The 12500-nt window shown below is 43.5% G+C and overlaps 1 protein-coding gene across 2 annotated transcripts in view; it reads left to right on the top strand.

Annotated features, from left to right (window-relative positions):
• The window catches only part of epha4b (eph receptor A4b), a 96967-nt gene that overhangs the window by 68224 nt on the left and 16243 nt on the right, over positions 1-12500 (top strand). For both annotated transcript variants that reach the window (XM_030074340.1, XM_030074339.1), the window contains exons 11-13: positions 5817-5884; positions 8190-8315; positions 9108-9293. In XM_030074340.1, coding sequence (XP_029930200.1) covers positions 5817-5884; positions 8190-8315; positions 9108-9293 — 380 coding nt within the window. The remainder of the gene's footprint in view (positions 1-5816; positions 5885-8189; positions 8316-9107; positions 9294-12500) is intronic.

Raw genomic sequence — 12500 nt, 5'->3', positions numbered from 1 at the left:
GATGTAGTCCTTTAGGTCCCACTGAAGCCAGCCATGCTAAAAATTGCACTCATTGGAACTGTGAGATGCTTTGGATAAAAGAGTCCACAAAATAACAAATGATCCAACAATATTTCAGTCCTATTGTCTTTGCCTGCACTGCGCAAAAAAATATGTACGTCTTTGTGCTTGTGCAACTCCATCTCTCTCTCAAAGGGGTAGACTTTTTTATCAACCTGTATGATCTGTTAGCATCGAGTTTGAACTGATATATAGAGCAGCTGTTTTATAATAACAATAAAAAAAGAAAATCCACATAATAATGATGTTTTGATGGATGCATGTCACTGATTCAGTAGCTCGCTTCTCCCCATGTTCATGTGCGTTTACCACCAAAGGCTCTGGTTTCCTCTAATATTCCAAAAACATGCAAGTCAGGAGGGCTCGAGACTCTTTCCATCCAATATATTTGTGAAGTAAGTGGGGTTATATTGGGCAGCCAGGGTTCCAGAAGTAAAAAAAATCCCATTTATTTTCCCAAATGCAGTGTTATGTGATGGGCTGTTGGAACACTTCTAACACTTGGATGAGCAAGAAACCCTCCCTGCTGAATTATCAATCTAAGCAAATCACTCAGTTCAAATTAATCAGGTTCATTGAAAAAAAGGAAAGACCGAAATATCAAACTGTGTACGTCATAATTTTAGGAGACGGGTCAAATATGAGTGTTAGGCGGCGTTGCTTCCGGAAACCAATCCAAGCCAATCCCTGAGCTTCAAATTCTGTTGTCCACACTTGTGAAGTTGAGCTTTGTGTCTTTTAGCTGACTTTCTAGCGACATTCTTGGATGATTTCAGCAATATTGTGCAATGTTTTGATCACACCTGCCACCTTCTGTATAATAAAATGTAATATTCTATTGGATATATTTAATGGTTTTAGCTGGTAAATATCCAACATTTAGAAAGGATGACCATAACATAACCTGTAGTATCTTTTTTGTTATTTATCCAAGACGTACCTGTCACCCTGTGTTGAGTAATACTGCAGTTATTATTACCAGTAGTATTTCAAATGGGGGAAAAAAACAATGGGGAATATTGGCTACCTTGGGAGCTCGCCGCTCCAGCTCCTCCATTCATAATTCTGTGCATGCTGGGATAGAGTCCAGCCTCTGTGACCCTGAATAGGAATAACAAGGTAAAAACAATGAATGAGCATTGTTCAAATTTGGATGTACATCTGGTGGTTAGTGAGTAGGCAATAAACTAGACTAATACTGTATGTGTAAGCTGAACATAGAAATAACAGTGTTTTTGTACTCCTTTCTCATCCATCGTACGTTTTTTTTTTTCTTTTTACAACTGCCTCGCCTTGACTTCTCCAGTTTGCACTCCCTGTGTGCTCAAGAGTCGAGACGCTGTAGAGTCCAAGTCCTGCAGCTATACTATCTCTCTCATCTGCTCTTCATCTGTCTAGCCAATCTTTTACTAGCTCTCTCCCTCTCTCTCTGTCTCTCCTTGAGGGTGGGAGCTGAGCTCGGCGCCGATATTGTACTTTGCCATTTCTCCTCCATTCTCCTTCTTGTTCTTCCATCCCCGGAGCCAGTATTCAACATCCCCATCCCTGCTGGCTCCTCCTGTTGTTCTCTCTCTCCACATGCAGTCGGTGTCCCTATTGTAACGCTTTTACCTCGCTTCCTCACTTCTCGCTCACTCCATCTCTTTCACTTTAACTCCCTCCTCTTCCTCCTTCTCCTCTGCATACACCCTCTTTCCCTGTTGTTGCTGCACAAACATTGCCCCACCCCTCTTTCTGTCTACATCCCTTATGTTACCCCCTGTCTTTCTTTCTTTCTCTCTCTCTCTCTGTATACAACATAGTTCCCTCACTCTTCCCCTCCATCTGATTGCTTGTTAGTTAGTATGCAGAGATGGACCCCCATTGTGTGTTCTTGCCTGTCAGCACTCTCTTTTTCAGTGTCTCTCTCTCTTTTTCTTTCTCTTTCTCTCTCTCCAGCTCCAAGTGTCCACCCTTTTCTATCAAAGAACAACACAACACTGAAGAGAGATTTGAAGATGGGGCCTGCTGGGGGAGAGATGGATTGATGCAGAGAGAGGAAGGGAGGAGGAGGGGGAGAAAGGATATGCAGGGTATTAGATGGGGACATGTTTTCACTTAAAGTAGGAATTAAGAAAAAATAGAAAGACGAAGAGATGGGGAAAAGGAGGAGGAGAAAGAGAAAGGGAAAAAAGGCAAAGGGGGGGGTGCGCTATGGCAATGATAATATATGGATGGAGTCCTATGAAGGTAGACGCTCGCTAGCAGAATGACAAATGGGTCTCGAGTGACAGAGTATTATATTAAAAAGTAAATTGATATGCAAATGTAGAGTGTGTGGCTTTTGGAGGACAGGGATAGCCTGTTGTCCTCACTGGAGTGGAACAGAGAGAGTGAGGGAGATGGGTGGGTGTTTGGGTGCGATAGGGATATCGCAGCCCATTAGAGTGTATGTTATTGCGTGATTGGTGTGTGCTCGTGTGTACTTCACGTGTGCATGTGTATGCATATTTGTGCGTTTGAGTATTTACAGTATGTGTCCATAAGAAGCAGCAGAGTATAGTTCAGCTGCATACAGTAGGGGCTAAATGGAACAGTGACGGATTGTCCTATCTTCACGCAGCGGTACAGTAGCATGGAGCACTAGCATGCTGCAGGGTTTTAGCAATGTATGAGAATGATCTCATTATGAAGTCTGTTCCACCTCAAGAGCCCATGAATGTTCATAACGCACAGAAAATACCTGTGTTTTCCACGTTGCCCTCCTATGTCCAGTTGCAGCACAGTGAATAGGTGTATGTAGTTCAGTTTAGTTGGTCTAAAGGAGAAAAAAGAAGAATCTATCTATTTAAATATCTGCTTCACGCACACACACACGTGCACACACACACACATGCACACGCGCATACACTCAGACAGACACAGCTGTCAGGGGAAAACAGAAGCCATAGCCATGTCAGGTTTTGTGCCATGTTTAAGACTGCAGCGCTAATGATTCATGACACTTCTAACTGGAGAGGAGAAATGAGTCGCTCTGTAATTACTATGGAAATGTGTTCATTTCCCATCAGACACACACATGCACGCCTACCCCGGGACACACACACTTGCACATGCACACACACACACACACACACACACACACGTTTTATACACACTAATACAGATACACCACCAACAGTGATGGGGAAGTCTTTCAACTGTGGGTTTTGGTGTTTTGCAGCAGATACATGCACATGGGGGTGTGTGTGAGTGTGTGCATGTGTATGGATTTTGTGAGTTCCCCCACTCCCATGGGAGTATTGCAGTTAGAGCAGAGGTGTGACCCCATGTCCCCATTCCCCATATGCTCTAAACACATGCCCTGAGGCACTGTGAGTGTGTGTGTGAGTGTGTGTGTGTGTGTGTGTGTGTGTGTGTGTGTGTGTGTGTGTGTCAGGGGGCTAATGATAGTCCCTTTGTGTGCTTCTGGTTTGAGCTCAGCTGATAACCAGGTGTGCCTCCCCAGCCCACAACCCCACCCCAATACACCACCATGTCCCACCCTGTTTAAACTCCCATCCCACCCCTGAGTACTAGCAACCCAAGTCTTCACCTACCCTTCTATGTGTGTGTGTGTGTGTGTGTGTGTGTCTGTATTCCCATGCTGGCCTATTGAAGTCTGGGTTATGCCATGCATTCAGCTGTGTAAAATCAACACTAGGATTAGACACCAAATGACTCTCATATTTGCTGAGCCTAATAGAAGACAGTGAGACAGACTGAGGGTCCTTTCAGCCACAACGCGATTTGAGCTGCGCTTGGCACTGAGTTCAGACAAGGTGTTCAGGGAGGCCGTGCAGGACGGAGCGAAACAGCGGAGGTTTCAAAACATCTTGCAGGACAAGTTCGTCATTTTATTGTTGATGGCGACGGGGCTTTCCTCCCGAGATAAAACCGTGAACTTAGGGAATTCTGATACAGACAAGATTATCTTTTTCTCCATTTTGCCTTCCACGCCTGGGTCATTTTTATTGGCCACGCTGGTATTCATCACAAGCCTGCCGAGTGGCACATCTGCACTTTGCTTGACACAGCAAAAAGCTGTTGTGACGCAGTACAAGCCGATGGATGTAATGGATTTCAGAGCGCAATGGTGCCTGTCGCGTTGTGTCTGAAAGGACCTTGAAACAGAAGAGTGTGGGGCCCCTCCCTGTTTCTCTCCCTCAATCTCTCTCTCTATCTCTCTCTCTCTCTTCTCTCTAATTCTTAAATCTAGACCTGTTGCACTATGACTCTTTTTCATGATTTTCCTTACCTCTTTCTAAAATGTGCCTTTTTTCATTCGTTCTATCATCTAAGTTCCCCCTCCTCACCCTCACTTTCTGTCTTCTGTCCATCTCTCACTTTTCTCTACCACGCCTCCCCGCCCTGTCTCCTTCATTCTCTCTTCTGTCTGTCCGGTCTTCCTGCCCCCTAAGTCACATACTGTAGATGCTGCAGAGTTCCCAGTTAGTCTTGGCTCGCAGCCCAAATCAATTGCCTTTATAGTGGACAGACAAAACCAACTGGCCTGGATAGGCCCACACACTGCTGCTCTACCTGGGCAACATTCCTCCATTCCCTTCTGCCCTTATTTTTTCTTTAGTGTGGAGCAACGGATTACAGGTGAAAGAGGGGTCCTTTTCTTTGGGAAGGTAGAAGAACTAAAATGAGGGTGGAGGGAAGGAGAGATGAGCAAAGAGAAGGAAAAGAACAAGGAGCCAAGAGAGAGGAGAGGAGAGGAAACAAAGAAGCCATTCATGTAGTGTTTAGTGTCAAGTTGTGATGAACAGCATTTTATGTTTTGAGCCTAAAATGCTGGTGCTGAAATTTAAAAGAGCGGTAAATCTCAGAGACAGTGTTATGTGTGATCAGGGCCATTACACATGGTGGTTTGCGGGTGAAGCTCAACATCATGGACAGAAAACAGCCTGATGCAAACATATGATTCACACACAGACACACACACACACACACACACACACACACACGCAGACAGAGAGAGAGAGACACACAAATTCACACATAGACACTTGGATCTCTCTGCAAGGCCTTTAAAACAGAACAAGTTTAACAGTTCCTCACAGCTGGACAGCGGGCTTGGCCTGATCAATTCATCAATACTTTGTATTGAATGCTGGACTGACCTGCCCTGCAGGGTGTGTGTGTGTATGTGAGCGTGCATGTGTGTATGGAAAAAGCAGGATAGATGTGCAAGTGTGTGTGACCCATGATAATGCTGGAAGCAGTGTTTAATAGCCAGAAGGTTCCATAGAGGGTAAGGAGGAGTGTCAATGCATGGATCTATTTGAGCCTCTGTAGGGAGATTTGTGGGCACGCACACACACACACACATATACACACACACTTAGTAAACCTGAGGCAAAACAGCAGAGGGGGAAGATGAAATTGACGAGTAGAAGCGGAGAAAAAGAGGAATAGTAAAGTTTTTTTTTTCCTGCAGGCTTGTCTTCCACAGAGAAGTGGGATATGTAGAGACAAAAGGGAATATCAAGTCGTTCATACGAGCTATTGGCTGTTCACAGTGTAGCGTGGGGCTCTCCTGAAAGCATCAAAGCTTGAATTTAGAAAACAGTGGCGCATACTAGCACGTAGGCATTCAAGGGTGAAGAGAATGTGAACTTCCGTAGTTGTATTTCAAGCTTTATATTGGCCTCCTTGCGGTGTAAACACGCCTTCGATGAATAAATCTAAAATTGTATAGATTTGTAATCCTGCTGTGTGTTTTCTTTCAGGCACTGTGGATATATCAAAGCAAAGCAGGACCCTGATGAGGAGAAGATGCAGTTCCAGCATGGCCGAGGTAAACACACACACACACACACACACACACACCTGCACACACACACCTGCACACACACACCTCCCCTTTGTTGCTATCGAACACATCAGAGTGTGTCAACTTGTTATCATGAGCTGCATAGAAAATCCTCACCTTGTTCAGGGCCATTCCATTATGATGGATAATGCAAACATAATTGTTTTGGTTTGTTTTTGAGCTCATTGATTTTTCTCCCCATCTTTATTTTTTTTACCTCATTTTGTGATCATGTGCCGACACACACGCACATACACACACACACACATACACACACCCTGTTTGCCTAAACACGCTTTGTTCAAACAAAATTGCATGCCCACCTACGATGAATAATCGTCTTTTCTCATAACTGCCTGTGTTTAAGTGGCTTCCTCTAAACAATACATTTAAATGCTGTTGAACATTTCAGTAGCGAGCACTCCAGAATGACAGCACCTGAAATGAATGTTTGGTTGGTCATACGTAAGACTCAAATTTGTTTGCACACCTTCAACACTAAGTTAAGCACTCAAGCACTTAGACCAAAATAACAGCAAAGTCACTGATGTCAACGCTTTTGTGCCATGCTCTCAAAATCTTTTTTTTTTTTTTTTTTTTTTTTTTGTCACACTTAGTCTTACAAAATGATTGCGGGCGTGAAAGTCAGACACATTATGGGTTACTGTTAAAATTATGAGTCATTGTAGCAGCACTGCTAAAACAAAAGAGCTATGTTTTAATTACATTACATCAAATCACTTAGCAGATGCCTTCCTCCAAAACGACTGAAAGTACGTACATTTTGTCAACAGCTGTCACACCAACTGTACAGCAAGTCTTTTTCTGCTAGGATTTCAATAAGAACAAGTAGCACTCATTAGTTTTTATTGTTTGTTTCATTAGTTGTAATATCTGTTAGTTGTTAGTAGGGATGCTGTTTGTAGGGTATAGTATGAATGTTGAATTTCTGACGCACAGATTTCAATTTACCCCAAAATGTATTCCTCTGAACGAAATCAGTGGATTTTGATTTAACTTCAACACGTAATTTACCATATAATCTTGGCAATTTTCAGCTGAGCTCGTTAAAAACAACAGCAACAACAACAACCAAACAACAGATGAACTTGCAGGGTTTTCATGTGATTATGGTGATGGTCAGTGGCGGTTCTGCCCATGTTGCCACCCTGGGCGAAATTACTGCCTTGCGCCCTACCGTTCTAGCCGCGCGCGCGCACGCGCGGCGAGAACTTCCAAGCGATAACGGCCGCTACCGGTGCCCCTCTGGCGGCTAGACGCGCCCCTCCCAGAGCAGGGGCACCAACACCTGCACAAATACCTTTTTTGGAAAAATACTTTTTATATGGACAAAATCTTGTTTGCATAAAAAAAAAAGCCACCGGTCGGCATCTGGCGGGCCGGCCGCGGCACCGGCTTGATGCCTACAGGTGCCGCGCCCACCCGGTCAGGTCTGCCGGATCTGACAGGTGAGCGGCGCACACATACTCCCATCCTCTCATTATAAATCAACTTTTGTTCATATGCGGCTGCAGCAGCACAACAGACAGTGACACAGACAACATGGTTGATTATTGACTGCGCAATGCAGCCATTCGACGGTAACGGCATCAGGTGAGCCTACCTACTGGTTTATATGCAAGCACAATACATGTGTATTTGCTTAGACCCCAATATTAGACGAGGGCGTTTTTTCAGGGCATTTTCAATGGAAAAAATATTGTCTTATATTCAGATGAATACGGTAATAGAAAACTGCTTTGCAGCGAAGATGATTTTTTTTTTTTTTTGCTCTCATGCCGCCCCCCACGTGACATGAAAATATGCCGCCCCGGGCAGCTGCCCGCTTCGCCCGTGCCTAAAACCGCTACTGGTGATGGTGTCTTGCCTTTGGGTTGCATAGTGAGCACTCAGACTCATTTCACAAGCACCCATACTGCTGATGTATCCTGCTTCAACAAGCACAAAAAAAAAATTATTTCTCTTCAACGGTCAGTACATATTATTAACAGCATTAAGAAAATATTTAATAGATATTTTTGACCGTTTAGAATTACTTTCCATTTATATTTTCACAGGAATCCTGCTAGAAATACTCACATGGTGGATTTTTCAATATCGTCTTTTGAAAATGTCTATATTGTTTCATCAAGACAAATGTACAAAGTTATCAGTGGCTGGTCATGAAGACAATAGAAAGTTATTAATGGCTGGTGTTACGTTAGGGAATAAAGTAACTTTTTCTTTTTTTTTCACTTTGTTTCTCCCTTCCCCCTCCTCTCTTCTGCAGTCAAACTACCAGGCAGCAGGACCTACATCCATCCCCACACCTACGAAGACCCCAACCAGGCCGTCAGGGACTTCGCCAAAGAGATCGATGCCTCCAGTATCCGCATAGAGAGAGTCATTGGCGCCGGTGAGCTGGCAATAGAATCTGTAATACATTTGCATAGTCAGCATCTGTTTACATTTACATCGATATGGACAAAGTCGCCGATTTGTTTGGAATTTTAAGGTGTACCATACAAAAAAAAATCACTTGAGGTCAACTGACAAACAAACAAATAAAACAAAAACAAAAAAAATGGACCATTTATCAGTGAATCGGGTCAGGGACGAGAACAATGACGACTCGATCATCAAACTTTGTGCTTATTCAGTGTTTTTTGGTCAGCTGAGGCTAAATGGTCATCACTTCAGACAAACGTCAGAAATTTTGGATAGTGCGCCTTTAACTTTTTGCAAATGGATTGAAATCATCGTTTAAGATACAATTTAGTCAGACCCTCACGCATGGACAAGTTATGGAGTTGCAGTAATCAGAATTGCCAAGGGACGATTTAAGGGAGGACCCGTTTTACTCAACTGACAAATAATTTGAGCGCATAATTTAATAGTTGATTCTCCATGGTTCTTATAGTCGGACTGAGCCCTTAATAAATTACTTGGTTGCACCACATTTTTTGTCCCTTGAGGCAAATTTGTAATTTGTGATATTGGCCTATACACATAATAAACTGACTTGACTTGTCACGTGAGTCCAAACAATTCCTTTTTACTTCATGCCTCTGCAATTTCCATGACGGCAGCTTTATACAATAAACCTGAAATAAATACCTGTAAGAAAAAAAAAAAAAAAAAAAAAAATCAGTCGGTATCTGGAAACATTGATTAATGTGTATACATATTTGTGTTTGTGTGTGTGTAGGAGAGTTTGGAGAGGTGTGCAGTGGTCGGCTGCGCGTCCAGGGTAAGAGGGAGATCTACGTGGCCATCAAGAGCCTGAAGGCAGGATACTCTGACAAGCAGAGGCGGGACTTCCTGTCCGAGGCCTCCATCATGGGACAGTTTGATCATCCCAACATCATCAGGCTGGAGGGGGTGGTCACTAGATGTGAGTGATGAACATCAGCTGAACTTCACTTTACCCTTTTTCCTCTTACCTTGCCTGCGGGTGTGCTTATGGGTCTGTCTGTGCCTGCATCTGTGCTTGTGTGTGTGTATGTGTGTGTATGTGTGTGTGTGTGTCATTTACCTGTGTGAGAGAGAGCAGAGCCGCCTCTAATGTAACCCTGGTTCAGATAAAAGCTCTGTTACCGAGGTAACCTGTTGATGACGCATGGCGGCGTGTGTGTGTGAACGGAGAGTGTCCGCTTTCAAACAACCACTTGTTTACTTCAGATGATTGTGTTAGGCAATTAGAGGGAGTGTGTCTGTTCGTGCAGGTGAGATGAACACACAGACCCGGCTCAGTGAGAGAGACAGCTGATCTGCTATCACCAGGCCTCGCTCGCTCAATCACAGCCTCTCTTCATCTTCTCCTCTCATTCTCTCTCTCTCTCTCTCTTTCTCGCTCTCTCTCAATTACAGCCTCTATCACTTTGTCTCACCCACTCTCTCCCTCTCGCTCTCTCGCCCTCTCAGTTTCTCCCACTCTCTCTTTACGTCTCTCTCACTCAGTCTCAGCCTCTTCTTCCTGTTCATGTTCCTCACTGCCACTTCTTTGTTCTTTGCTGGATCTGACACCTTGTTTTGTAGATGTTTGTGAGAGATCTACAGACAAGCAGACAGAATGCTAAAATGTTGCATGCAGACAAATAAACCCGTCTCTTTGCATACCGCTCTCTCCTTTTGTCACGCACACATGCAAAGTCTCTCAGTCCATTGCACCCCGGTGCTCAGTGGCACTCAGGCCAACAACAAAAGGAACAAATGCATATGCATAGGCTTTCATCATGAATATTAATAATTCATAGAGTTAATTGGATGTGTTTTTAGCCTCATGAATATTCAGCAGCATGTATATTAAGAGTGAGACCCCTCTGCATTTCTTATTCATTTCCTCTTTCTCTCTCTCTCTGTAATGCTGGACATTAATTGTGACCTTTGGTTAGCAGGGTTGAAGCGGTTTGTAGAAGTATTAAACAACTAAATCGAATGTGCTTTTTATTTTCACAGGCAGACACACGATTATGGTGCTTTTCTTTTCACATCCGCACAGAGAATTAGAACATCAGAATTCATTTGCGGGATTTTAAAGAGCTGATGCCAAAGCCTTGATTAATTTTTAGGGATATATAGAACAATAGCGCAAGTGACAGCTGAGACAGCTTAATCGCCGAGTGTGTGCTAGACAGGTAACAGGCTTCAGCAGTGCAGTAACATTTCCTTTGTGTCTCCATTTTGCTGTAAAGAGCGAGGTGTGTGTACGTGTGTCTGTCCGTCTACCTACGTGCAATTCTACAGTATGTGTCTTCCTTCTCACCTGTCTTCACGGCACATTGAGGAACTGATAGAGCCCCTCAAAAACAAATCTCACTAGCCGAGCAGTAATTTCACAGGTCACAGCCCAGGGTGTATACATGTGTGTGAGGAGGGTGAGAGTTGAGATGGGTCAATAACTCCTCCAGGCCTTTTTCTCCAGCACCAGCTGGTCCCTTCATGCCTCCCTCAGTCTAATCAAGCAAGCTGACCCTGCCTGCTCTGGGCTCAGGTGTGTGGGTGGATGTCACAGTGCTTTGTACGAGAAAGCAGAAGCAATAACAGTAATATGACTCGGACTATTAATAGCTGTAGAAGTGGTAATAGTAATAGTAGTAGTTTAGTAGTTCAACTGTAGTTGCAGTGATAACAGTAAAGGTCCAAATAGTGCCAAAAATCAGCCCAAAACATTTAAAACCTTTGTGTTAGTGTTTTATCTTGTGAATGATAACCAGCCAAAAGTGAATCCAGTCCATGTCACCAAGGTACAGCACAACTACAGTGAGAAAAGGTGTCATTGTCAGTCCTTAGAAATAAATCAGCAAAAGCAGGGAGAAATCCCATACCAAGAGCAGAAAAGCAAAATTACACTGTTAAATGACAGAACAGCACCGGTAATGCAATGCAAGCCACCAATCCCTGTTTTTAAATAGTGTTAATGTGTTTCAGGGTGGTATCCAGCAGATACATAATATGTACAGTATGTGTCATTGTACAATATGGGCAAAAAAAAAAACTCTTTTTTCCTGGTGAAGCTAATTAAGAGGAAAAAACATCTGAAAAATGTAAGGGAGTCAGGGGTTATGAGCATGTAAGTAGTAGTAGTGGTAGTGGTTGGGGTAGAAGTGGTAGTAACAACACTAACTACAATGCTACTAGTAGTAATGGTAATACTTGTCAGAAATGTGACTAGAAGTGGTAATAATAGTAATGTTGCTAGAAATAGTAATGGTAGTAGTTGTTGTACTAGTAATTGTATTAGAGGTAATACTGGCAGGATGATAGCAGTAGTTTGCATTGATACAAGCTAGTAGTAGTACTTGCAGTGATGATAGTTGTGGTAATAACACAGGTAGTAGTGGTTGTTATACACTTTATACACTCTTTTACACTTTGTTTGAACATAAGTAAATGTGTGTGTGTAGTGCAGTTGGTCTTTATTTCCCTGTTTTTTCCATTTCTGTGTGCATGTGTGTGTTCTCCGTGCTTAAAACCTCATGAGCCTTCAGCCCCTGCTGTGTGCCACTTTAATAACCTCCTCTACTGTCTGTCGCCTGATTGTTGCTATTGTCATGCTAATGAGCACGCCACATGCGGAAAAAGAGGAAAAATAGACCTTTCTTTCCTCTGTCTGTCTCTCCGCACATCAGAAAAGCAGCAATCTGCCCCCTCCCTCCCTTCATCTCCTTATCTTCTGCTCATCTCCCCTGTCTCTCATTTTATCCATCAGTCCTTTATGTGTTTTACAATCGCTGCAACAATCGGCTCATTTGGAAAACCCTCAATTACCGGGTCCCATCTCATCTGCCCACATCGTGCGCGCACGCACGCCGAAGACACACACACACACACTCGCACTTTCAAATAGTCATACAAAAACGCACTCTCCAAAGGTGCTGCTAAAACCAGCTAAAGCCGCACACACTTTGGAGCTGTCGTCTGTTTGAGGAAACAAGTGATTAGTTTTAACTGTGCGTCTTTGTGTGCTGAACAATAAGTGTTTAAATGTTTCCCGTCAGCGTGTTTGAAATTAGTCAGGTTTTGAATATGTATGCAGATTGGGAGATTGGACGGCAGAGACAAATGAGTAAGAGGAGAGTAGGAAAAGGGAGGTGGTGGG

The sequence above is a fragment of the Myripristis murdjan genome, chromosome 17, assembly GCF_902150065.1.
Source record: "Myripristis murdjan chromosome 17, fMyrMur1.1, whole genome shotgun sequence".
Classification (NCBI taxonomy): Eukaryota; Metazoa; Chordata; class Actinopteri; order Holocentriformes; family Holocentridae; genus Myripristis; species Myripristis murdjan.
Note: the sequence above shows the minus strand (reverse complement) of the source record. Positions and strands in the feature narration are given on the sequence as shown.